The 27,881-nt window shown below is 40.8% G+C and overlaps 1 protein-coding gene across 6 annotated transcripts in view; it reads left to right on the top strand.

Annotated features, from left to right (window-relative positions):
- GBF1 (golgi brefeldin A resistant guanine nucleotide exchange factor 1) overlaps positions 1-27,881 on the top strand; it is a 127,608-nt gene that overhangs the window by 63,161 nt on the left and 36,566 nt on the right. For all 6 annotated transcript variants that reach the window (XM_080687474.1, XM_080687476.1, XM_080687475.1 and 3 more), the window contains exon 4: positions 27,664-27,795. In XM_080687474.1, the coding sequence (XP_080543600.1) occupies positions 27,664-27,795 (132 nt within the window). The remainder of the gene's footprint in view (positions 1-27,663; positions 27,796-27,881) is intronic.

The raw sequence follows: 27,881 nt of genomic DNA, 5'->3' as shown, positions 1-27,881 counted from the left end.
TACAACGATTGAAATTTCTTTTGAGAGCCAAATTTTTTAAACTTAACTTCTTCTGACGCCACTTCTTCAAAATAGACTCGCCCAGGCCGTGGTATTTTGTGGAAGAGCCACACTCAAGGGGCCAAAGAGCCGCACGTGGCTCGCGAGCCGCAGTTTGCCGACCACGACCCTAGTTTATCAGGGCATTTTCCCAGCAAATGAGAATTTTCTCCCCTTCCATCTTAACTGAAATACAGAGATCCAGCCTTAACAGTTCCTTCCACTCCTCCTTTACTTAAGAGCTTGAGTAGGCCCCACTTTTAGACATGGTTCCTTGTTATGGTGGAATGTTTATAAACTTAGAAAACCTTAAATCTCTTTCTGCCCCACTCTGCTGTGGGACTGAGGCATAATACATTTCGCAGGGGTCCTCAAACTATGGCCGGCGGGCCACATGCGGTCGCCGAGGACATTTATCCGGCCTGCCAGGTGCCGCTGCCTGTCCTGCTTAGCAGCCGACTTGTCCCGGGCCTGCAGTGCGCATAGGAATTTGTTCATAGTTTTTTTTTTAAACTATAGTCCGGCCCTCCAACGGTCTGAGGGACAGTGAACTGGCCCCCTGTTTAAAATGTTTGAGGACCCCTGAATGGGTCTCTTTCCTTCTCAGCTGCAGCCATGGCAGCTCCGTGCTTAGGTTGTTTAGCAAGCATTTATGAACCGGGTAACCTGGCACCAAGCCCTTGGTTCACTTATATTAACACTATTGAAGTTTAGCTTTTAGTTCATAGGGGCCTAACTATTTTAGTTAACAGTGTCATCCATTGCAAGATAATCTTGGCAGCTGATCCACTGTTGTCTGTGCAGTTTAAAGGGTCTTTCGTTGGAGTAAAACCATTCTTTTGGTATTCCTAGACTGTGAAGCTGTGATGCTTCAAGATAGAAACAGCTGTTTTAGTTTGGTTTCTCCAGCAGAAACAACTGTGCTCATGGTGTTTCCTCAAGTACCTGCAGAATCACTGTGGAAGAAATAGGTTAATTGTAGCCTATTGCTTTCTCTGTCTACATCTCACACTGGCACCATTAGTTTGCTTCTTAAGCCAGTTAAAGCAAAGATGTGCCTTATCCTATGGAGATCTGAGGCTTGGTTAGGCTCACCTTGGTGGTCTCCTAATGAAATTAGGGCCAAGGCACAAAGAACTGCTGGTTCCTATTGTGTCTTATGGAAATAGTGTTTCCTAGTCAGTGCTTACTTTGTCAGAACCAAGAAAGTAGTACTGAATGTGCACTCCAGAGGCCTGTGCAAGAGTAGCATACTATGGGTGCTAATGAGGAGGAATTGTGCCACTGGGCAAAGGAAAGATTTCATGATTTGAAAGCAGACTCCTTGTATTGTGGAGACCAAGCTATTTTCCCAATTTTATGGAAGTGACACTACACCAAGAAGCTTCATGCTCTTCTGAGTACACACAAGTCCAAACTTCAGTGAGTACTCTTCTTTTCCTGAAATAAGAAAGTGATTTATGAGGTGTGGGCTCTTACATGAAAGAAAACAAAACCAGCCTCTATGTGGGCCTGTAAAATTCTTGTGCCATCTCAGTGGTGTGGGTTACAGGAGGAGAAGATGGAGAGGGCTAGCTGGCCCTCCCTTGCTGGGGCTCAGCTGCCCCAAATACTTGTGATATTGTGGGTTATTTATGAGCTTGTCTGGGCTTGGATTCACTATCATACACCCTGGTAGGTGAAGATTTGCAGGCTGAATGTAGAAGCCCTCATTAATCTTCCTGGTCTTGCTGAGGATTTCTTGCCGGCCAGAGCTCCTGTTGGACTGGCCTTTCCCACTGAACTGCAATGGCTCAGATTAATATTAATCCCTTTAATGCTGCAGTTCATGATATAGTCATTAGGTGACTTGGAACTAATCCTGTCCACCTAACTAGTGTGATTTATTAAATACACATAGAGATCGAGTCTGAATACAGCCAGGCAGAATCAGCAACAAATAAATACCTCTGTGTATCTGTATTAATGCTGGTTGATTGGGACACAATTACAAGCTGGGCTGGGAGGAACAAGGGCAAAAGGAAGCAGAGCTATCTAATAAACAGCATTTGCTCACCCTTAGCCTTCAAATGGCAGAAACTATAAAAACTCAAGACATAGGCCCAAACTAAGGAGGAAGAAATTCCTTGAACATGTCAATTATTTGAATGACTTTGCTCCTACACTTTTTCTTCCTTTAGGTTTCAAGAATAATTACTAAAATAGAACTTTCTCTATGAATTAACTTGCTTAGATTCTTTAAGTTCTTAATTAGTAGACACCCGAGGCAGGACATTGTGTATACTGGTCTATCTTCTCTTCTGGCTTCAGGGCTTAAATTTTTCTTTTTGAAAGGAACAAGGAGATAGAGCAACCAAGCCTGCCAGACAACAGTTCTCTTCTTTGCTATCTATGCCCAAGCTATCAGAAGCATACTTTCTTTTGTAAAAATTGAGGTTCTTCCTTTTCTTTTCTTAAACCTCCTTATATTCTCCCTCTTTGCTGTTTTAGCAGAGATGGCATTAATATGAAAAACATCTACCTAGCTGGCTTTGCTTAATCAGGCAAGTCTGACATTTATGAAGCCTCTCATTAACATTTTCCCTAAAGAGCACAAAATGGCTTCTCCTCCTTCTTCCCTCCCAATACAGCCACCTCAAAATTTAGGCTTCTTTCCATCACCATTGGCAGGCTGTTCTCAGAGATATAACTTCTCTAAACTTTCACTCTTGGCCAATAGTTATTGGTCCCATAGGGAGGGCATCTTCTGTTTAGGTGCTGCCCTATTCCTTTATAAACATTACTTTTTACCAATTTTTCCTGGAAATGATAAGAAATCTTCAATAGGAAAATTGGGGTATGGATTTCTTTAGTACTTCCCTGTGACATTTTACAACTAATTTCAAAGCATTGGTTGGTCAATACTATGTTTATGGTCCTCAAATAGACACTGTAGTTAATACAAAAGCCAAGAAGCTTTGTCCCTCTCTGCCTCCCAGGAGCTGACAGAGTCTATTTAGCTGTTCCATAAATCAAATTAGGATATATTAGAGCAATAGCTCTATAGAAGTACCAAGAAGGAAGAGATTAATTCTGGTAGAAAGAAATTAAGGATAGTTACCTTTGTTGAAATTAAGAAAGTGAGTAGTGAGAAAGCCAGGCCTAGATTCTTGGGAAGATCTTGGTTTTGTTACTACTGCCTTCAAAGCAGAGTCCTTATGTACCCTGACCTAATGGATAAGAACTAACCTGGAATAGGGATCTTAACACTTCATGGTACCAATAGTGTTTGCTACTTTTACTGCAAGGTGGGCAGTGGTAATCCTCTTTATTGCTTGTACTCCTCAGTTTTTTTGTTATTCCTTTTCCCACTTTATTTCAATGTGGCCTACCAATTCAGATTCAACTGAGGATAGTAGTCTTCTTGTCAGTTATATTATGTTTAGATCATAGAGAGACTCTACATTGCCTCTGTATGTCTCTAGTGGGTTTTTTTAAAGTTTTTTTTTTTTTTTTTAAGCCTTACCTGAGGACATGCTTACTGATTTTAAAGAGAGCGAGAAAGAGCCTGCTGATGTGGTTCAGTGGTTGAGCATCGACCTATGAACCAGTAGGTCACGGTTCGATTCCAAGTCAGGGCATATGCCCGAGTTGTGGGCTCAATCCCCAGTGTGGGGCATGCAGGAGGCAGCCGATCAATGATTATCTCTCATCATTGATGTTTCTATCTCTCTCTCCCTCTTCCGTCCTCTCTGAAATCAATAAAAATATATTTAAAGAGAGAGAGAGAGAAGAGACGAGACGAGACGAGAAGAGAAGGGAGAGAAACATCAATGTGAGAGAGAACTATCAATCAGTTGCCTTCCCATACAACCCCGACTGGGGATTGTGCCTGAAACCTTTTGGTGTATGGGACAATGCTCCAATGAACTGAGCAACACTGTCCAGTGCACTACCTCTCCAGTTTTTGACTGAGTATAGTTTAGGTGAGGACATGGCCTGCTGAGACTCCTCAACCCTCAGGTAGGGACCTTTGCAGCCGAGATATTTTCCCAATTTTTAACTGCCACACATGGGGGTGGGACCAGCCACTTTTGGGTCTCTGCCCCTCCTGCCAATCTCAATGTGGTTTCTTTATATTCTTACTTATAGGACTTCTGTTTAGCTACATTTCAGGCGGTTCTGAATGATGGTTGTTCTGTCGTGTAGTTGTAATTTTCATGTGGTTGTGGGAGGATGCTAGTACCACATTTTCCTATGCTACCATCTTGACCTGAAGCCTATGATTATTTTTAATTTTCTAAAAATGGGGACAGAAAGAAAAAATAAAAATGGAGAAACTATTAATAGTGAAAAATCACTCTTAGCTATTCATGAACAACAAAATCAGTGTTCATATTAAGTTTTGGGTAAGTGACAGTTTTATTAAAACTAGCCTGGCCGGTGTAGCTCAGTGGCTAAGCATCACCTATGAACCAGGAGGTCACTATTCTCTTCCCGGTCAGGGCACATGCCCGGGTTGCAGGCTCGGTAGGGGCAGTGCAGGAAGCAGCCAATCATTGATTCGCTCTCATCTTCTATCTCTCTCCCTCTCTGAAATTAATAAAAATATATTTTAAAAACAAAAAAAACCACTTTAGTGATAAATATTCCATCAGAGGCTATAATTTAGGCTGCTTAATTCTCCCTTTTTTCCCAACTAACTTTTTATAAATACTAAAAATAATTTTTAGTAATTATAAATAATATATGATTCCATGTAGAAGTTTTTGTAAAACATAGAGAAGTATAAAGAGATGGAAATAAAAAAATCCATAGTTCAGTCACCTAGAAACATTATTTTTTCTTTTCTTGTGCACATGTACAAACAACAACCTTTAGCAAAATTGGGATAATATTCTATCTATTTTTGCCTGTTACTTTTTTATTTTGTCATGTATGTTGTCATGGACATTTTCATACATCATTACATATTCTTAGGAAACAAGAGCTGCCTGGCTGGCGTGGCTCAGTGGAAATAATGTCAATAACCAATACAGGAATCTAAATAAATTTTGAAACACTCATACAATAAGTATCATTAGACCTTTTTTAAACTATTTTTTTTATTGATTTCAGAGAGGTGGGGGGAGAGAGAGATAGAAACATCAATGATGAGAGAGAATCATTGATTGACTGCATCCTGCATGCTCCCCAGTGGGTTTTGAGCCTGCAACTCAGGCATGTGATCTGACTGGGAATTGAACTGTGACCTCCTGGTTCATCAGTGGATACTCAATCATTGAGCCATGCTAGTCAGGCATGTTCATTTCTTTCTTGGTTTACTCTCTCATTTTGGATTAAAACAAAAATCCTCCAAAGGTTCCTAGGAAAAGACACCCGTGATATAAATGTTTTAGGTCCTACAGATCTGAAGCTATTTTTATTCTGTATTGACTCTCGATTGAAGATATAGAATTTTAGTTTCATTCAAAACATGGTGGCTTTGTTTCATTGTCTTCTCATTTTTGGTGTTGATCTTGAATAGTCTGGTACCATATTGATTCACAGTGCTTTGTATTTGAAGTAGAAGTATTTTACAGTCTCTTTGTTCCTAGTGTTTAAAACACTTGGTGTGGGTCTCCTTTCCTTCATTATGTTAGGTTCTTTTGATCTAGAAAAGTATATCATTTGACTTTGGGAGATGATTGTATATTAGTTCTTCAATAATTTTCCCTTCTTCTATTTTTTTCCTTTTGAATTGGTCTTCCTATTTTGTCACCCAACTGGTGCCTCCATTTCAGACCTTACTTCTCACTGGTGCTTCCCTTTAAAGGCACTTGATATTCAGCCTTTTCAGCTCTGCTTCCATATCCTTTTCTTTGGCTAAGAATATGTTGGTGAATCTCATTCACTACATTCTCTTCACCTAAAGTCACTTTATTCTACCTATTATATGTTTCAGTTTAACTCTTCAACACTCTTATCACCTTGCCTTCTTTATAATACTTGTGAGTCCTTGCCTAATGTCATTCCCTTCCCAGATTCAAGGGGAGCAGACATAAGCTCCACCTCTTAATCGGAGGAGGGGCATGTCAGGGGTGTCATTGTGTGGGACTGCCTTTGAAGACTAATAATTATCATAATGGCATTTGTTCATTTGTCCTTACCTTCTTCCTTTTCTCCCTTCTTTAATACCAAGTAGCTAACCTAGACTCTTAGGTTCTACAAGCATCTTTTATCCAGTCAACTTCCAGTACCAAATCACTATATATATTCATTGTTATAAGAAGGAATCTGATTGAAGGTGGGGTAGCAGAGGTAATATATATCTATCTATATCTATATCTATATCTATATATATATAATTTTTTTTAATGTCTTCACCTTCCCATTTGCTCTCTGTGTAAATTGGCCTTGTTCTCCTGAATTCTGCCTACTTTCCAGGAAGGACAGCCTCCCCCTTTCTTCCCCAGCAGAGGTTCAACCCCTTCCCTCATTATGGCTTGTTAAGGTGTTCCCTCCTATGCTGGTCCAAGTAGAAATGAGAATAGTTATTCCTTTTCTTTTTTCACATAGTACTTCTTCCTACCCTGGGTTTATTAACCTCTAGCTTAAATATGCACCAGGCAAAGATGTATAGTCTTCCTGCCCTCCCCCCCTCAGTTTAGTCTGAAGGAAGGCAGCAGGTGATGGAATGCATAAAGGATGGGGGCGCTGGAGGGGGAAGGAATCTTTTCTCACACACTGTGGATGTTGCTTAACAGAAGGGGTGTGAAATTTAGTCAGAGCCACAGCATGTGTTTCAATTTTCCAGGGAATTTCCTCTTCCTAACTGTAGGTTTAACCCTTTCTCCTGTGTAGTGCCAAAGGCTATGAGATAGTGAAATGAGTTATTTGCAAGAAGAAAATGCTAGAATTTCACTGGACCCCTTTGAGATGTAGGATCTCCAATTTATTTCCTGCCAAATGGTTGTGAAAAAAGCATAACTTTGGACTTGGGTGGACCTGGGCTTAAATCCCATCTCTACCAGTGGGTAGTCTTGGGCAGTTAGTTGACCTATTTGAACCTCCATTTTTCATCTGTAAATGGAGATAAAAACTTGCCTTATAGGGTTGTTGTGAAGATTAAGTGAGATGATGTGTGCAAGGTGCCTAATACAATGTATACCTTGCATATATACTAGTAGGCATTTGATATACATTTATTTTCTCCTCAATCCTCCCACTGGATTTTGAGGGCACCTACTCTTCATTTATCCTGTGCCATCTTGGGTTTGCTATGTAAACAGCTTCTTACATCTTAGATTTATTGCTTTTCTCCCTGAATCTAACTCTGTGAGTTAGAGGGAAGAAATAATTCCATATGATATGCGGAATCCCCTTGGGGGTCCTCATTAAGCTAAAGCATGAGTCTCTGCAATAATGCTGAGGATTACAAGGCTTGTCTTCCTCATCTGATCCTGGAAACCATATGGACTTATAAGAGTTATAAAATCATATAGTGGCCTGGCCGGTGTAGCTCAGTAATTGAGCGTCACAGTTCGATTCCCTGTCAGGGCACTTGCCGGGAGTTGCAGGCTTGATCCCCACTAGGGGCGTGCAGGAGGCATCCAATCAGTAATTCTCTCATTGATGTTTCTGTCTCTCCCTTTCCCTTCCTCTCTGAAATCAATAAAAATGTATATTTTAAAATAAATCATATGGTGATGGAGCTAAAATGAAACATAGAGTTAATCTTTTCCATTTTATAAAGAATTGTGACTTTCAGAGGTCATGTCTTGTGCAGGTCCTCATGACAGAGTAGTGGCAGTTCGGAACTAGAACTCTAACTCACTTGGCTATTACTATGATTATAATTTAATTTTTTGGAAGACCGTATGATTTATAAGTCCCCAGGCCCTAGCTTTTTAAAAAGTTTAAATATTTATTTATTGATTTTAAAGAGAGAGAGGAAGAGAGAGAGAGAGAGAGAGAGAGAGAAACATTAATTTGTTGTCTCATTCATTTGTGCATTCAGTGCTTGCTTCTTGTATGTGCCTTGACTGGGGATTGAACCTACAACCTTGGTGTATCAGGACAATGCTCTAACCAACTGAGCTGCCTGGCCAGGGTGGACCTAACTTTTGTTATACGTGAACTTTCTTCTTCTAAATTGAAACTCTGATTTTACTTTTAGCAATGGGGAAGTGAACACTGTTGAAGACATTTTAGTGACATTCCTTTGGGAACAACAGGGCTCCATTGAGGGTATATAAGTTACCACCTAAAAACCTCTTCTTTCCCCAAAGATTGCCCAAAGGACATTGGGATGGCAGCTCAGTTGGCTGTTGAGCCTCTGCTCCCAAAATGGTGGGTTGGGAAGCAATTTTTTTTCTTCTGTTCTATAATTTCACTCTCCAAATAATGCCCAGTATAGGTGCCTCACCCCAAGTCCATCCCCAGCTCTCATTTCTTTTTCTTTTGTTAAATTGAGGCTTAATTAACCCACAGTAAAATTCACAGACTTTAGGCATTCAGTTGATAAATTTTGATAATTGTGTAAATCCATCTAAGCACAATAAAAAAGATACAGAATATTTTTATCACCCCAGAAAGTTTCCTCATTGCTCCCTTGAAGTTACCACACACACATACACAAAATTACTTTCTCTCTTCTATTATGATAAATTAGTTTTGTTTCGGGATTTCATATAAGTGGAATCATATAGGATATACTCTTATCTAGCTTCTTTTCACTAACATGTTTTTGGAATTTATCCATTTTGTTGCATGTATTACTATTTTTATTTTGTTTTGTGTTACTGAGTAGTATTCAATTGTATGGATAAACCATAGATAATTTACTCATTCTGTTATTGAAGGACATTTGAACTGTTTCCAGTTTTTGTCTGTTATGAATAGGCTTCTATAAACCTTTCTATACAAGTCTTCTTTTGAACATATATTTTAGTTGCTCTTGGATAAATACCTAAGGGTGAAATTGCTGGTCATAATGTAGATGTGTATTTCACTTAAAAAAATCTCCTTCAAAGTGGCTGTACCCCCCAGTCTATCTTTTCCTCCCCTTAGGGGCAAGGCTCTTTAAGTTGAGGATTTGGCAGGGGCAGAGAACCCACATCATCAGGGTTCTTGCTGCCAGAGCACAGTGGCCTGAATCGGACACTTAAAAAGCTGAAACAGGTGTTTGAAACCCTACTCCAGCCTCTCTCTGTTTGATGCCAGCCCCCCGACAGGCTGGGACTTGGCCAGCAGAATTCAGGCCTAATCTAATGGATGCTGGATTAGGGACTTTTGTAGGACATGTCTGCATAATAGTGTATATACTGTGACTTGGTACATTTGAAGCAGGTAAATGAACACCTTCATCTAGAAGAGGGGCCTTTGGTGGCCCAAATGCTTCTTGAGCATGGGGCAGTTAGTCTGTGTGCCAGATGAAAGCCCCTCACCACTCTTGCTTCTTACCCCCTTTTCTCCTTGAAGCTGAATGCAGTATAAGTCAGCACTTCCCATAGTGATGCTAATATTGCCAAGACTAGCCAGGTAGGATTTGGTATCCTATGTGTCAACTATTATGGGAGATAAATTATTCCCTGGTAAGTTTTTTCTCTATCCTTCCTATCTATCTATCTATCTATCTATCTATCTATCTATCTATCATCTATCTATCTATAATTTAATCCTTATCTGAGGATATGTTTATTGATTTTAGAAAAAGGGGAAGGGAGAGAGAGAGAAACATCAATGTGAAAGAGAAATATTGACCGGTTGCTTCCCATACCTGCTCTGAGCGGGGATTGAACCCACAACTTTTTGGTATATGGGCCAACACTCCAACCAACTGAGCCACAACAGCCAGGGCTCTCTATAGTTTTCATTCCTCTGTCTTAGGCCTTGGGGAACTAATTCTGATGGGCCAGTAGTTAAAGCAAGAAACTGAAGGTTAGGGTGTGGGCTCCCAAAGCCAAACAACTTAATGTACCAAAACAGTAGTTTCTCTAACCGTGCTCAGTGGGGTTGAAATGGATAGAAATGTGATCTGTTTTTGCAGGGCTGCTTCAACTGAAGATTTCAAAAGACGAGGTTCAATTTCCAAGTCTTTTCTGATATTGGTTAGAAAAGCCCAGAGAGCGAAGAAAAAGGCTCCTCACGCCAGTCTAGCCTTTCCATAAACCCTTGAGGGGAAAGTGTGTTTCTAAATTCAGGTCTCCCTTATTGTGAATTCAAGACTACCTTATAGCCCTAGCTAGTTTGGCTCAGTGGATAGGGCATTGACTCAGCCTGTGGACTAAAGGGTCCCGGGTTCAATTCCAGTCAAGGGCACGCCCAGATTGTGGGGTCAATCCCCAGTAGGGGATGTGCAGGAAGCAGCCGATCAATGATTCTCTCTCATCATTGATGTTTCTCTCTCTCTCTCTCCCTTCCTCTCCCTCCCTCTCTGAAATCAATAAAAAATATATATTTTTTAAAAGACTACCTTATAGCTGGCCATTCCCTTAAAACCTAATCTGGATATCTTTAGACCTCAGTCTTAGAAGACAGGGCCTGGTATTAAACTGCATTATGTGGATGCCATTCTTGGTATGAATAGGCTGAGATTTGTAGATCAAGATTCTTTCAATACTTTTTTCCTTTTAATTATCATATAGTGAAATATACAGTTCTGTGAATGTTGGCACATACATCGATCTCTGTAACCACTGTGGCAGTCAGGATACAGAACAGTTTCATCACCCAGAAAACTTCTTCTGTTATCCTTTGTAGTCAGTCATACCCTCCCTCCTACCCCTAACCTCTGTCAACAGCTGACCTTTTCTCCATCACCATAGTTTTATCATAAAGGTCTTATAAATGGAATCATACAGTATGCAATCCTTTGAGACTGGTTTCTTTCATTCAGCATGAGGCCTTTGAGATTCATAAACTGTTGAATAGATCAATAGTTTGTTGCCTTTTTATTGCTAGGTAGTATTCTTTGCATGTATGTACCATAGTTTGTTGATCCATTCACTAGTTGAAGGACATTTGGCTTCTCCAGTTTGGGGCAACTATGAATAAAGCTGCTATAAACATTTGTGTACAGTTTTTTATGTGAAAAACATTGGTATCTCTATGTGGTTTAAATTTGCATTTCTCTAATGGCTAGTGACATCAAACATCTTTTTTGTGTGCTTATTTGCCATCCATGTATCTTTTTTGGTGATGTGTCTGTTCACATCTTTTGCCCATTTTTAAATTGAATTGTTTGCTTCCTTACTGTTGAGTTTAGAGGATAATGCACGTCCTTTATTGTCTATTCAGGATAATGCACGTCCTTTATTGGCAATACAATTATTTACAAAACTAGAGGCCCAGTGCACAAAATTCGTGCACGGGGGGGGGGTGGTGCCTCAGCCCAGCCTGCACCCTCTCCAATCTGGGACCCCTCCAGGGATGTCCGACTGCCCTTTGAAGCCGGATCCCAGTGGGATCGGACCTAAACGGGCAGTCGGACATCCCTCTCACAATCCAGGACTGCTGGCTCCCAACTGCTTGCCTGTCTGCCTTCCTGATTGCCCCTAACTGCTTCTGCCTGCCAGCCTGATCACCCCCTAACCACTCCCCTGCCAGCCTGAATGATGCCTAACTGCTCCCCTTCCAGCCCGATAGCCCCTAACTGCCCTCCCCTGCCGGTCTGGTCACCCCTAACTGCCATCCCCTGCCAGCTTGGTACCCCCAACTGCCCTCCCCTGCAGGCCTGGTCGCCCCCAACTTCCCTCCCCTGCAGGCCTGGGTCACCCCCAACTTCCCTCCCCTGCAGGCCTGGTCCCCCCCAACTGCTCTCTCCTGCAGGCCTGGATCCCCCCCAACTGCCCTTCCCTGCTGGCCATCTTGTGGCAGCCATCTTGTGTCCACATGGGGGCAGCCATCATTGACCACATGGGGGAAGTCATCTTGTGTGTTGGAGTGATAGTCAATTTGCATATTACTCTTTTATTAGATAGGATATACTTTCCAATTGTCTTTTCAATCTCTTAACAGTCAGTATCTGTCATAGAGCAGACATTTTTACTTTTGATGCAGTCCAGTGTATCAATGTTTTTTGAGTGTGCATTGTGCTTTTGGTATCTAAGTACTCTTTGTCCAATCCCAGATCATAGAGATTTTTTTCCTGTTTTCTTCTAAAAGGTATAGAGATTTATACTTTTCATTTACATCTGAGATCTACTTTGAGTTAATTTTTATAAAATTATGTAATTTTATAAAACATGAAGCTATCAAGATTCTTTTTTTTCTTCTTTTGCATATGGATATGCAATTGTTCCAACTCCATTTGTTGAAATTAGTGCCTTTTTAGATACCAAATTCTTCTTAGGGCTGTAACTTCTTTAGGAATGAAGGAGTTACAGAGGATTCTCTCTTGGGTTCCTCCTTTCTTTCTAAGAATCACCTTTGTTCCTGTTCCTTGTTTCTTTCTGGGTCTTTCTGAATTTGTGTTTGTTTTGAATGCCATGTAATGGAGCACTCATTATTTGTAAGTTGATTGAGTACAAAGTATTTCATTATAAAGTGGCCATCTATCACAAGACATGTGGGCTGTAACAAACATTAGCTGTACATTCTGGGCTGGACTACAACTTTACCAGAATAATGCAGCTTTTGTATTGTGTGCAGTTGGGAGAAAATGAGAGACAGATATTGTTGAAGGAACAGGTGTTGGCTGAACCTGGGTTCTGTCCCATGTTTTCTGAAGTTGTTTCTCAATTTTTTCAGGATGCTTCTCCAGATTCAGCTGTCTTAAAGGTTTTCTGAGTACCCTTCAGAGCAAATAATGTGACTTCTAAGAGTACTCCTGCTCTAATAAATGTTATTTGTTCAATCTTCAGCTCACAGACATGTCTTTAGAGGCAAGTGGTTGGAATACTTGTCCTGGCTGGCTATGGGTTACGTTTTTGATGCCTTTGCTTTTCCATCAATAAAATGGGAAATGTCCCTTATCATAAAGTTCTTGAGCCCTCGCTGACACAAAATAAGATTCCTCTTAGTGTCACTAAGAATTTATGATATACTGCTATAGAAAACATTTGCAGCTGTTAGAGAAAGGTGAATAAGTAGGATTAAGGGACGGAGAGAGGTTGCTTACCAGTTCCATAATTTTTAAAAAATATATTTTTATTGATTTCAGAGAGGAAGGGAGAGGGAGAGAAATAGAAACATTGATGATGAGAGATAATCATTGATTGGCTGCCTCCCACATGCCCCCTACTGGGAATCGAGCCTGCAACCCAGGCATGTGTCCTTGACTGGAATTGAACCCGAGACCCTTCAGTCTGCAGGCCAACACTATCCACTGAGCCAAACCAGCTAGGGCACCAGTTCCATAATTGATACTCTTTGGGGAATCTCTCTCTCTCTCTCTCTCTCTCTCTCTCTCTCTCTCTCAGTTCTTTATTGTTGAAAGTATTACATATGTCCCCTTTTTCCTTTGGGGAATCTCCTCATTTTTCTCTAAAAGCTTTGGCTGTTGACCCTTCAGTCTTTTCTATCACCTATAGACTTTGCTAATGTCAGTTCAGAATTTAGTCCTTTTTTTTATTTCATCTTACTTTCCTTCAGGGCCCCTAGAGGAGATCTGACAGGTGGTAATTGATAATAAACCTATAATTGTCTTCTTGCTATTGTTGAACAATGAAATTTTTTACTAGACTGAAAGAGAGGAATTTGGATTGAAAAAGTTGCTCCAAGTGCAATGAATGCATAAAGCTGGAGTGAATCGTTCTGTTTTAAAGTATAGCAACAGTTTTTAAATTCTTCTGGGCTTCCAAATGGCCTGCTTAAGTTTTGGCTTGTTCTTGTACAATGCACGCAGAAAACAGCAAGGCAGAGTAAAGAACCACAGGCGCTCTGGTTTACCTGTATGTTATAACCTAATTGCTTTCCTTTCAATCTGTGCCAATTTCCTATAGAAGGAAGAGGACTAGTGTTTAGAGTTGATACACATCAAACTTGTGCTCTCTGTAACACACATGGATCAGTCTGTCCTTGAGCCTCTGCAATATGTTTGAGGCCAGTCCCTATGGGCCTCATTTAGCCCTGCTGGCCTTGTTAAAGGGCTCTCACTCTTCCACTTGGTTTAGGAGGGAACCTTGGTAAACCTGATGCTTAATTTGTATGGCAGTACAAAAATCAAAAGCAATGCTTAGTCATTGGTTAGAACAGGGGTGGGCAAACTTTTTGACTCGAGGGCCACAATGGGTTCTTAAACTGGACCGGAGGGCCGGAACAAAAGCATGGATGGAGTGTTTGTGTGAACTAATATAAATTCAAAGTAAACATCATTACATAAAAGGGTACGGTCTTTTTTTATTATTATTTCAATAGTTTTATTCATTTCAAACATTTTAACAAGAAGAATGTAAACACTAATTATTATAATTTGAAACTTCAAAAAATGGAGGAATCATAGCACAATAACATACCTTATATATTGAAGATGGCAAAGGCAAAATAAAATTGCCTAACAAAGGTACAAAACCTTTCAAATTATACTTAAATATAATAAAATAATTTAAAACTAAAACAAATAGAAAAGAACAAAATGTGTAAACAGTAAATTAAACATTTTCTTTAGTGCAACTTCCAAATTATGCCCGGGCCGTAGATGTAGATGGCAATGTAGACTGGGTTGAAAGGTTTTTGGTCTTTAAAACATCAACTTCAGTGGGAACAGTGTTGTTGGTCTCCTTTTTAGCTAATGCTCTGATACTGTGCTCTCCAGGGGCGTGTCTCCCTACATCACCACGATAACGTGTCTACGCATTCCCAGGGTGATGTCGGGGGACGCGTCCGTGGGCATTACAAGGAGCCTCTGGAAGATTGAGAGGTTGTTCCTTCTACTGAATGGGCCGATATAAATCCGCCCACTCAGAAGAAGGAGCTGCAGGCCGTGTTTCCCACCGTTGCCATGTTAACACTGCTGCTGGTGAAGGAGCGGAGGGGAGAGCAAGAGAACCCTCCGTTCTTTCGGCTCCGCGGGCCGGATAGAACAGCCGAACGGGCCGGATCCGGCCCGCGGGCCGTAGTTTGCCCACCGCTGGGTTAGAAGGACGAAAAGTGCAGAAGAAACTTCAATTCTAGGATAGTTGAGTTTTAAATTTTTATTTGCCATCCAGTCATGAAGTTAATATATTTAATAGTAAACCTGTAATAATAGCGTGGTATAGTATTTAAGAACAAAATGCAATGTTTAGGAGCGTGGACTTTGGAGTCCAAAACAGACCTGAATTTAAACTCTGCCTTTACTGTATAATCTTGGGCAAGTCACTTAACCTCTTAGAGCTTTGGTTTTCTTATCTGTAAAATGAAAACAGTAATACTATTTCTCAAGGTTATTGGGAGAATAAAATAAATAATCTGTGTATAATAATTACACTTAATAATCTATGTAGCTGTTGCTGATGTCTGAGACAAATTAAGGTTTTTGTTAAATGGGATTCCTTTTTTTTTAATTTGAGAGAAATATTAATTTGTTGTTCCACTTATTTATGCATTCATTTGTTGCTTCTTGTATGTGCCCTGAATGGGTATCGAACCTGCAACCTTGGTATAGCGGAATGATGCTCTAACCAACTGAGCTCCCTGCCAGGGCCTGGGATTCTTCTTGTAAGGGTGGTGGATAACAGCTCCTAACAGCAAGCTAAACTGGCTATTTAGCAGGATTGCCAAAGGTGGGAAGCTTATTTCTCTTCTAATCAGGATTCATACATCATATTGGAGAAAGTCATGCAACAGACTAATTTTCTCATATGTATGCTGCCTTTAAGTGCCTATCTTATATTCTGAAAGTGAATGATAAATCTGACTTCAGGCAGACCAGGGTGGCCCGACTCAACAAGAAGGAGATGGCAAAAGTGATTTCAGGAGCAGAGATTTACTGAAAGCAGCTTGCTATTGACTACATATGCTATTAGAGATTTCAGTCCTAAAAAAAGACATTTCTTCCTATCCTCTCCCTAAAGAGAGGTGGACCTGTGTAGGCACAGAGAGGTGGCCAAGGTCCTGAGAAAGTGTTTGAGCCAGAAAACATATATAAATGCCAAATACCCATTTCTTTCTTGGTCATCTTGAACATTTTTGGGCCAGATATCTAGGGAAGAAGAGTTCTTCTGTCATCTCTGACTTAGGTTGGGACCTCATGACCTTTCTACAAATTGCTTATCAAAGACAATTTAGGGGGAAAAGTGAAATTGTGATTCTAATCACTGGGTTTTTTTTTTCAGACTTTCAATAAAATCCCAAGTTGTGTAGTACAGGAATTGTTCATATTTAATCAGAGAGAGAGTTAAATTTTTTGTATGCATAAAAAGCAGGTTGGGTTGGTTTTGAGGGGATAGATCCACCTGAAAAATGAATACTTCATTTTAAAGAGTTTTTAAAGGATCAAGCATTAGAAGTAATTTGTCTTTCTTAGTGTAAGGTGGCTGGCTGGTACCATTATCTTCTACTGCTGGCCCTAGGTGGGCCGATGGACCCACCTTGTGCCTCAATGCAATAGTAATTAAGCCATTGCCATAGTTTGTCTCTTAAAGGGTCATAATATCAAATATAATCTTTCCCCCTTCTCTCTCTAAAGGCACCTTAAGAAACTAAGGATGTGTTTGAGAAAAGAAAACAGATCTGGGAAACTGTTGGGTGATAGCTGAAAAAAGAGGTCCACTGTCAAGAGTTTAGACAAACTGTGGGTTGCTTTCTCCCTAGGTTACCTTTGTAACAGACTGTCTGCATTCATGTACATTTACTCCCAAACTGTTTTTGCATTTAGAATAAGTTTTAGGGATCTAAAGAAGCCTTAAGTAATTTAATTAAACTACCGCCATCACCATTATTTTCCTCAGGAAATCCTTATGGATGAGGAAACTGGCTTAGAGAAGTGAAGTGTTTTGCCTAAGGTCACATAATTCGTGACAGACCAAGACTGGGCCTAGTGCACTTATTTATTTAATCTCTCCTATTATATAAGGCAGGGTTGCAAAGGATTGTCTGGGTTTTACCCTTAAGCCTCCACTATGTGATAACATTTCTCCAAAAGCTGCCCTTTGGCAGTCTTCTCTCACGTCAGTTCCTGACCAACCATTCAAGGTCTGGAAATAAAGGGATGGAAGGTGTGGCAGATATTCCAGAGGCTCTGGCTTCACCAAAGTTTAGTTTTGCTCATCCTTTGGACCACTACTCTTGATGTCCCCTAGTGACCAAAAAGTGCACAATTCCTTTCTACTAAACTTAGAGTATCTCAGAAATTCCATTTGCAGATAGTTCTCAATCTTACTTTTACTCTTATAAGAAATATTCCTGGGTATAGCATAGTCAGAAAAGGAGAACATGAGGACCTAACACTTTTCTCCTAAAATGGAATTTGCAGGCATAGACAGAAAAGCCAAAAACCAAAAAGCTTTTTGTGCTCAAATAATTTTGTCCTATATCTCTGGATACAGAAATGTCAAGAGGGATAAATGAACTAGGATTCTGTTTTTATCGTGCTGTGATTTATTAGTCTGTTATACATGACACCTTGTGAATGATGATATTCTGTCTCCAGGAGTATGCGCCAATATTTGCAGGATGAAGAGCTAGGATGGAAACAGGCTGATGACCCTCTAGAAAGCAAGAATGGAGAAGTAGGCTCTCAGGGCAAAAGGGTCGAGACAGGCATTTCTGGAGCCAAATGTGTTGAAATAATATACCACAAGCCTTTTTCCTTGTCAGCGTAATCCAATTGAGAATGCCCAACCACCCTTGATAAAGAATCACTCAGGAGTGAAGAGCCTCGCTACCAGGGAAAGCAGCTTATGTGGGCATTTTGGCTCAGGAATGTGCCAGGCCAATGCTAGACAAATGAGAAAGGGCTGCTGCAGGCTGGTCAACACAAGCCTCCTGGAGGATGGTGACTGCCCCCCTGTAGACTAAGAAGGAGAGGGTGGCAGGTCTGTGAAAAGAGACAACAGTGTCAGGATTAATCCCCTTCTGTACAGGTCACCTCATCATTTGAGAAGACAGGAGACTTAAGGGACTTCTCTGTATTAATGTGGTAAAAATATAGGGAGTTGAGTTCCCTGCTCATTGGTGTTGAGCAGAACACCACCAAGACATCTCTAAAGGGTTTTTTACTTAGCTCTGTGTTGAAGTGACCTATGGGCTTCTCCAGAAACGGTTTAATAATTCTTGTTGTAATTGTTCTTATTTGGCACTGACTAGCCAAAATTTTAGACCTGGATTTGATTTTAGAAGCAGGTGGGTTTTTTTTTTTTTTTTTAATGGCCTAGTACTAAAAGTATCCCAAGTGTTCTTTCTCCATTGGGGAGTTAATTTACCCTTTTTTGTACCCATTCCTCTTTTTTCTTCCCATCTTAGAACATGAATCAGTCACCTTCAGAGCACCCCTCTACCTGATCTGCACTCTCTGTGTACTGGACTGTTTGTGCCTTGAGCTTGACAGCCTTCCAGGGTGGAAGTTTGGCTGCTTAGCAGGGGTGTCAGATGTCTCCTTGGTTGTGAAACTACTCAGCCTCCTTACTATGAGCAGCATTATGGCACTTTCCCCAGAAGAACTCAAGCAGCTCTTCTCACGCTTCTGAAGAAGATCAAGACAATTGAATCTCAGCCCCAGGAAGGCTGAGCCAGTAGGTAGAAACCAGAAACTTTTCTGTTCTGGCTTCATAGGAAGGAATAGAGTTAAATGGCTAGGAAAACAGATTTTGGAATCAGATGAATCTGGATTTTTTTAATGTTTTATTGATTTTAGAAAGAGAGGAAGGGAGAGAAAGAGAGAGATAGAAACATGGATAAGAGAGAAACATCCATAGGCTGCATCCTGCACGCCCCCTTCCTGGGATCAAACCTGAAATCCCAGGCATGTGTACTAACCGGGAATCGAACTGGTGACCTTTTGGTACATGGGCTGACACTCAACCAACTGAGCCACACCCACTGGGCAGATGAATCTGGATTTGACTCCTATATTCACCACTTGCTAGTTATAAAATCTTAGTGGGTACATCTACTTATTCTTTCTAAGTCTCACTTTCATCTTCAAAATGGGAGTAATTATGAACAGAGAAGGTATATAAACTGCTTAGCACGTAGTATGGCACAAGGCAATAATGGTAGCTGCTAATTATCTCTCTTCTAAAAGGAGGGTGAACATTTAAATCATTCATTTAAAAAGGGAAGCCTATTCCTTTCTCTGACAACTTGTATATATACCTTGGATGAAGCTGAAACCCTCAGAAATTAAAAGAGCTATTTCATGTGGTGATAAATACACAATACAGTGTACAGATGATGTGTTGTAGAATTGTGCACATGAAACCTGTATAATTTTGTTAAAGTAGTGTCACCCCAATAAATTCAATAAAAATGGGGAGTGAAATAAATTAGAAGCTATTTCAAATTATACCATATATAAATAACATCCTTAACTTGTATCCCTTTAAGATTTAATAATCAAAGGTAGAAGGTTCACCTTTGAAGTTTTAGATATTTACTTAAATCTTAAACCAAACTTATAGTACATTGCAGTATTAAGAAAATTGGACTGGGATTCTAGAGTTAAAAAACTAGAATAGTAATATCTTAGTTATATTTATTGCACATTTAATTTATTCCATGTACTTGTACCACATGTTTCACATGCATCAAATGAGATAATGAATGTAATTGCTGAGTGCAGTACCTGACATATAGTATATGCTCAATGAATACTAGCTGTTGTTATTTATTTACTTACTTATTTCTGTTAATTCTCACTCGAGGGTATTTTTTCCATTGATTTTTAGAGAGAATGGAAGGGAGGGGTAGAGACAGATAGAAACATCGATCTGAGAGAGACACATCAATTGGTTGCCTTCTGCACGCGTCCTGACCGAGGCCGGGGATCAAGCTGCAACCGAGGTACTTGCTCTTGACCAGAATTGAACCTGAGACCTTCAGTCTGTGGGCCAACACTATAAATACTGAGCAAAGCCAGCTAAGGCTGCTGTTCTTTACTTTTAAATGTAATTTTTTAAAATTCTCTAACACCCATTTTACAGGTGATAAAATTCAGACTAAGAAAAGTTAAGTATCTATCACACAGCCATAACATTGCAGAACTGGGATTTGAATCCTACTGAAAGCTCATGTTTTTATTGAGTGCTCTCAACTTCTAGTCCTACTTCCATCACTAACTGACTTTATGGAATTGTACAAATTACTTAACCTCCTGCCCAGCTGGCCCATGAACCAGGAGATCACAGTTCGATTCCCTGTCAGGGCACATGCCCTGGTTGCGGGCTTGATCCCCAGTAGGGGGTGTGCAGGAGGCAGGCAATCAATGTTTCTATCTGTCTCTCCCTCTCCCTTCCTCTCTCTAAAATCAATAAAAATGTATTTGAAAAAAATTTACTGAATCTCCTAAATCATAATTACCTCCTATATAAATTATTTTTAGTGCCTATTTTAACTATAATAATCCTAGGATGTGGAGGATTTTCTGGAATGACTTCTTGAAAATTAGGGCTTATTTTTATAGAGCACTATTACTCAAAGTATAATTTATAAACCATTTCAGGTTCACAAACTGCTGCTTGGTACACAGTGGGATATATATATAGGAATTGAGAGAAAGCACTTAGAAATTTTTATAACATCTTGACATAGTAACTTTATGTATATTGATTCTAATAAAAAAAGGGTGTTTGTATTATGTCTTTGTTTTTTAATTTTTGTTTTTTAGTAATTCATTTTATTGTAGTTCATAAAACTACAGGTCTACAATGCATTGCATAAAGAAAAAAACAACAACTGGCCCTTCACCACAGATAGTTTGAGAAGTACTATTCTAGAGGGCCATCCAAACATCTTACCAGATTATGAATAGAAATTTTAGGGTTTTAAACAATTATGTGTTTATAAATTAGAAATATCCTTACTAGTGGTGTCCTGCTCGGAGGACAACTTCTCCTGCTATGTTCCTCCACCACCAAAATCTGCAGGAGTTGCTTTTGTTAGAGCTTCTCTGATGTTCCTGGCAATCAGCATTTGAACCTGGAAAGCAAAACTCCAATTCTGCCTACATCAAACTCTCTCTGGAAAGTTAATTTTATATACATGATTCTCTTTTTTGGAGGGGTCGGGGAGTGAGGGTGATAGTGAAGGTTCCTGGTAAGCTCATTAAGAAGGCCACCCCTTCTAGTTTTCTATCACTGTCTCCATAAAACATTGACTCATAGAATGGAAGTGCTAAAATTAATGTATTTTGGCAGTCACAGATTCTGTCTACCTAATTTGACAGATAAGCTTGGGTATCCTGTGTCTGGCTATTGGTAGGAAAGAGACTAATGATCCCTTGTCCATTTACTGGATTGCATACTGTATGAGGATCACATCCAGAACCTCCAGAGAGTTCTCAATGGGACTTTCTCCAAGATTCTGTATGGTATTACTTCTGTCCCCTCCGAGCCTCTCAATGCCATATTGAGCTCTTTCATCTTAAGAAGTAGATTAGCCCGGCTGGTGTAGCTCAGTGATTGAGTATCAACATGTGAACCAGGAGGCCAGGGCACATGCCTGGGTTGCAGGCTCAATCCCCAGTAGGGGGCCTGCAGGAGGCAACTGATCAATGATTTTCTCTTACCATTGATGTTTCTATCTCTCTCTCCCTCTCCCTTCCTCTCTGAAATCAATAAAAAATATATTAAAAAAGAAGCAGATTAGCAAAACAAACCTAGCAATATACTATCTAATAAAAGAGTAATATGCAAATTGACGTACCTCTGCTACACCCACAAGCCACGCCCACAAGCCAATCAGGAGCGAATATGCAAATAAACCCAACCAAGATGGCTGTGGCCACAGAAAGCAGGAGGGAGGCTTGGGTTTCCCCAGCAATGGAGGAAGCCAAGTTTTCCACACACCCTGGCGGGCCCAGGCCTTCACTCCAGGCTACAAAGTTTCAATTATAGAAGATAAATAAAGCCCAACAGAAATGGCGGCAGCCACTGAGCTGGAGAGAGCAGGAGGCTAGGGTTGTCCCCGGCGATGGAGGAAGCCAAGCTTTCCGCACACCCTGGCCTGCCTTGGCCTCCGCTTAAGGCTACAAAGTTTCAATTATAGAAGATAAATAAATCCCAACAGAAATGGCTGCTGCCACGGAGGGAGCAGAAGGCTTGGCTCCACTCCAGGCTACAAAGTTTCAATTGTAGAAGATAAATAAACCCCAGATACCAGGGCCTCTGCTTGGGTCACTGGGGGGCGTGGCCGGCCTGCAAACTACCACAGACCCCTCGCCCAGGCTGCCCCACGCCCCAAGGGAACCCCCACCCTGATCCAGGACACCCTTCAGGGCAAACCAGCTGGCCCCCACCCTTGCACCAGACCTCTATCCTATCTAATAAAAGAGTAATGTGCAGATTGACCATCACTCCAACACACAAGATGGCTGCCCCCATGTGGTCAAAGATCCTGCCCCCATGTGGACACAAGATGGCCACCACAAGATGGCCAGCAGGGAAGGGCAATTGGAAGGGACCAGGCCTGCAAGGGAGGGCAGTTGTGTGTGATCAGGCAAGCAGGGGAGGGCAGTTAGGAGGGACCAGGCCTGCAAGGGAGGGCAGTTGGGGGCGATCAAGCCTGCAGGGGAGAACAGTTAGGGGTGACCAGGCTGGCAGAGGGGGGAAGTTGGGGGTGACTGGGCCTGCAGGGAAGGGCAGTTGGGGGGGACCCAAGCCTGCAGGGGAGAGCAGTTGGGGGGTACCAGGCCTGCAGAGGAGGGCAGTTAGGGGTGACCAGGCCTGCAGAGGAGGGCAGTTAGGGGCAAACAGGCTGGCAGGGGATCATTTAGGCATCAATCAGGCTGGCAAGGGAGTGGTTAGGGGTGATCAGGCTGGCAGGCAGAAGTGGTTAAGGGCAATCAGGAAGGCAGGCAGGTGAGCAGTTGGGAGCCAGCAGTCCTGGATTGTGAGAGGGATGTCCGACTGCCCTGGAGGGGTCCCAGATTGGAGAGGGTGCAGGCTGGGCTGAGGGACACCCCCCCCCCCCCCCGTGCACGAATTTCGTGCACCGGGCCTCTAGTCTATATATAAAAGTCTAAGCGACCATTATGACCAAATGACCAGAACGACCGGTTGACCAGTCGCTATGATGTGCACTGACAACCAGGGGGCAGACGCCCAACACAGGAGCTATGCCCTGATGGTCAGTGTGCTCCCACAGCCAACCTCCCACAGCTGGCCAACCTCCGCAGCTGGCCAACCTCCCACGGTCCCTCCCCCCGGCCAACGGGCCAACCTCCTGTGGTCCCTCCCCGCAGCCAGCCAACCTCCCTCAGTCTTTCCTCCTGTCCCTTCCCCCAGCTGGCAAGGACTGGGTGAGATGGCCTCAATCGGCCCTGATCGCCAGCCAGGCTTAGGGACCCCACCCGTGCACAAATTTGTGCACTGGGCCTCTAGTATAAAAATAATAATATACCAAAACTAAGTGAGATTTATCCTGGGAACCCAAGGCTGATTCTCTGTCTGAAAATCAATCTACCATATTAACATTCTAAAAAAAAACCACATGATCTTATTAATTGATGAAAAGACATGACAAAATATAACATTCATTAATGATAACATCTACAAAAAACTTATGGCTAGTATCATACTGTTCAGTGAAATACTAAATGCATTTACCCTAAAATTGGAAATAAGGCAAGATGTCTACTTTTAGAGTCCTGCAATTCCTAGCCAGTACATTGAGACAAAAAAAGGAAATAGAAGGCATTCATATTGAAAAGAAAGAAGTAAAACTGTCACTATTTGCAGATAAAATAATTATCTATATAGAAAACCACAAGGAATCTACAAAAAAGAAAAAAGAAAAAATGCTAGAACTAGTGAGTTTAGTAAGGTCAGTATACAAAAAATCTATTTTTGTATACTAACAGTGAACATCTGGAAACTGAAATTAAAATATAATGGCATTTACAAACATGCCAAATAAAATTAAATACTTAGGTATAAATCTAATACAACATATACAGAACCTGTATGCTGAAAACTATAATACATTGATCAAAGAAATCAAGATCTAAATAAATGGAGACATACTATGCATGGATTGGTAGTCACAATATACTAAAGTTATCATTCCTCTACAAACTGATCTATAGACTTGATGCAATTCCTCTCAAGTGCCCAGCAATATTTTTTTGTAAATGTAGACAAGTTTATCTTAAAATTGAAATGGAAAGCCCTGGCCAAGCAGTTCAGTTGGTTAGAGTGTCGTCCCAATGTGCCAAGGTTGAGCACATAAAAGAATCAACCAATGGATGCATAAATAAATGGAGCAACAAACCAATGTTTCTCTCTTTCTCTTCCCTCCCTCTGCCCCCCCTCACTCAAATCAATAAATAAAATTTTTTTATTGGAATGGAAAGGCTAAGGAATACTGAAAATGGTATTGAAAAAGAATAAAATTGGAGGAATTATATTACCTGATTTTAAGAATTAGAATACAGCTATAGTAATCAAGACAGTGTGGCAGTGTCAGAGAGTTAGACACAAAGATTAATGGAACAAAATAGAGAACCCAGAATAGACTCACACAAATATAGCCAACTGACTTTTGACAAAGGCAAAGACAACTCAATTGTGAAAGGATAATTCTTTTCAATAAATGGTGTTGGAACAATTGCACATCCATATGCACACAAAAACCCCTCTATCTAAACCTCACACATTATAGAAAAATTAACACAAAGTAAATTATAGATATAAATGAAAAGCATAAATCTGTATACCTTTTAGAAGAAAACAGAAAAATCTCTGTGACCTAGAATTGGGCAAAAAGTACTTAGATATCAAAAGCACAAAAGAAAAAAAGTTGATACACTGGACTTCATCAAAAGTAAAAATGTCTGTTCTGTGAGAGATACTGTTAAGAGATTGAAAAGATGACTGGGAGGAATATTTGTAAATAATTGTATTGCCAATAAAGGATTTGCATTATCCTGAATAGACAAAGAAGTCTCTAAACTCAACAGTAAGGAAACAAACAATTCAATTTAAAAATGTGCAAAAGATGTGAACAGACACATCATCAAAAAAGATACATGGATGGCAAATAAGCACACAAAAAAAATATGCTTGATTTCACTAGCTATTAGAGAAATGCAAATTTAAACTACATTGAGATACCAATGTTCTTCACATAAAAATCTGTACACAACTGTTTATAGCAGCTTTGTTGGTGTATGCAACAATTTAGACAAGTCTCAAAGGCATCATGCTGAAGGAAAGAAACCAGTCTCAAAGGGTTGCATACTATATGATTTCATTTATATGAACTTCCTTTTTAAAAAATATATATATTTCTTTATTGATTTCAGAGAGGAAGGGAGAGGGAGAGAGAGATAGAAACATCAATGATGAGAGAGAATTATTGATTGGCTGCCTCCTGCACGCCCCCTACTGGGGATCGAGCCCGCAACCCAGGCATGTGCCCTTGGCCAGAATCAAACCTGGGACCCTTCAGTCCGCAGGCCGATGCTCTATCCACTGGGCCAAACTGGCTAGGGCAATATATGAACTTCCTGATAAAACTATGGTGATGGAGAAAATGTCAGTGGTTGACAGAGGTTAGGGGTAGGGGAAGAGGGTGTGACTGACTACAAAGGGATAACAGGAGTTTTCTGGGTGATGAAACTGTTCTATATCCTGATTGCCACAGTGGTTACAGGGATCTATGTGTGTGTTAAAATTTGTTGAACTCTCTATATCAAAAGAAACAGTTTTACAAAATTAAAAACCACTTTTTTTAAAGAGGCAGAATACACATTGCTCTGAAAGTATCAAATCATGGCTATAAAATTGCCCTGGTCTTTCCCTATGAAAGAAGACATGAAGCAATGTAATAATAGCAATTGTATGAAAGCTCAGAAGACATGTACCCTGTCCCACCTCTCTCAAAGACTTTTTCCCATCTAGACTTTTATATTTCAAATATGCCAAGTATATTTTAAAGACAGACCAAATCATACTATACTAGAGGCCCAGTGCACGAATTCGTGCACAGGTGGGGTCCCTCGGCCTGGCCGGAGATCAGGGCCAATTGGGGCTGGCGGGCTGAGGGGAGGGACTGCGGGAAGTTGGCTGGTCGCATGAGGTTGGCTGTGGGAGCACACTGACCACCAGGGGGCAGCTCCTGCATTGAGTATCTTCCCCCTGATGGTCAGTGCACATCATAGCGACCTGTCAACTGGTCATTCTGTTGTTTGGTCACTCAGTTACTTAGGCTTTTATATATAGAGATAATACAGTTGTTTTCCTAAAGCAGCAACTCTGGATTACTTTAAATCTTTTAATGTGCTTTTTCAAAAATATTTAAAATGTTAAGACTATTAAGATAAGAAAAAATGTTTTATAGTTTTCAGTTTTTCCAGATATTTCTATTCTTTGCATCTCAACTCTCTACCACCTCACACACACAAAGGTTTTTCTTCTGCGAATTGTACAGCTCCAGGTGGGGGTAGTGGGGGATGAGAAGCAGGTTTTATACAGCTGATGTGATCACTGAACAGACAAGCTTGGAAAATGCTACTCAATCTGCCAATTAATTAAAGCATTAATCTGAGGAGCAGCCGGGCCCAGGGAGTGTTTACTCACCGGGTGGTGGTGGTAGGAATTGAGTGGGAAGAAGCTCCTGCGTTTGCATGAAAATGAAGGTGTTTAGGAAGCCTAGCTTTCTTTTGTCTCTAAAGGTGAGCAACCTTGATGTTGTCCCTAAATCTTTCTGGCCTATTTAGGAAGTCTTTCAGGGAGCTGGTTTTTGACTGATGAAAGCACAGCATACTCTAGAAAAACAAATTAAACCCTGGGCAAAGTAGGGTAGGGAGCAAGTCCAGTGTAGTATAACTTCTTAGACCTTCTAAATTCAGGAGTATGTGCTGGTAATTAGGTAGATAAATGTAATGGTTTTACAAGTTTTACAACCATATACTATATTGACTGGGTTCAAATCCCAGCTCTGCTTCTTATTAACTGTATAATTTTGGGGGGCCAATCATCTATCTTATCTGAGCCTTATATTTCCCCTTCATCTAAGGGCAGTTAGCCCTCTGCTTGCTGTAGGCAAAAAGAAGGCTGGAGAGAGGTTAGGACCATCCAAAATTACAAACTGCCTCCATGGGTAGGGACTAAGTAACCTTTTGTTCTTGTTAGGTTTATGTATGTATGAATGTATATTTGTTTGTTTGTTTTAGCAAGGTTCTATAAACCTCAAGGTTTCCCCCCCACCATGTTCCTGAGATGTGTTTATACATTCTTTATCTCTAAGAGAAGTGACTGATCATAACAGCGAAAGACAAAGACAGCAGCTCATCCCAGGATCTCTTTGACCATATTGGCTGTATCCAAGATGAGGTTTACCTCATCAATAAGGAGGATGGACATGGAAATTGACCCAGCAATATTTGATGGTATTAAGGAATTAAAAATTGTGGTAATAGATACATAAAATCTATCTGACCCATTTTATTGTTAATTTAAAAACCATGATAATGTTGCTCTGGCAACTAAGAACTCGAGCCTCATGACAGATAAGAAGGACCTTTTTCTAGAATTTAGCTTTTTGTTAAATGGCACCTGTTCATTCCTCTTTCTTTTCTTGCAGAACTCTCAGAAATTGAGCCCAATGTATTCCTTCGTCCATTTCTGGAAGTGATTCGCTCTGAAGATACCACTGGGCCTATCACTGGACTGGCGCTCACCTCTGTCAACAAGTTCCTGTCCTATGCACTCATAGGTAAGAGACCAGGCCTTTTGGATGACCATAAGCACTTCATTTCCTGCCTTTCCTGCTGGTCAGGCTTTAGGCAATGAGCTGGTGAT

This window comes from Plecotus auritus, assembly GCF_963455305.1.
Source record: "Plecotus auritus genome assembly, chromosome: 9".
Classification (NCBI taxonomy): domain Eukaryota; kingdom Metazoa; phylum Chordata; class Mammalia; order Chiroptera; family Vespertilionidae; genus Plecotus; species Plecotus auritus.
Note: the sequence above shows the minus strand (reverse complement) of the source record. Positions and strands in the feature narration are given on the sequence as shown.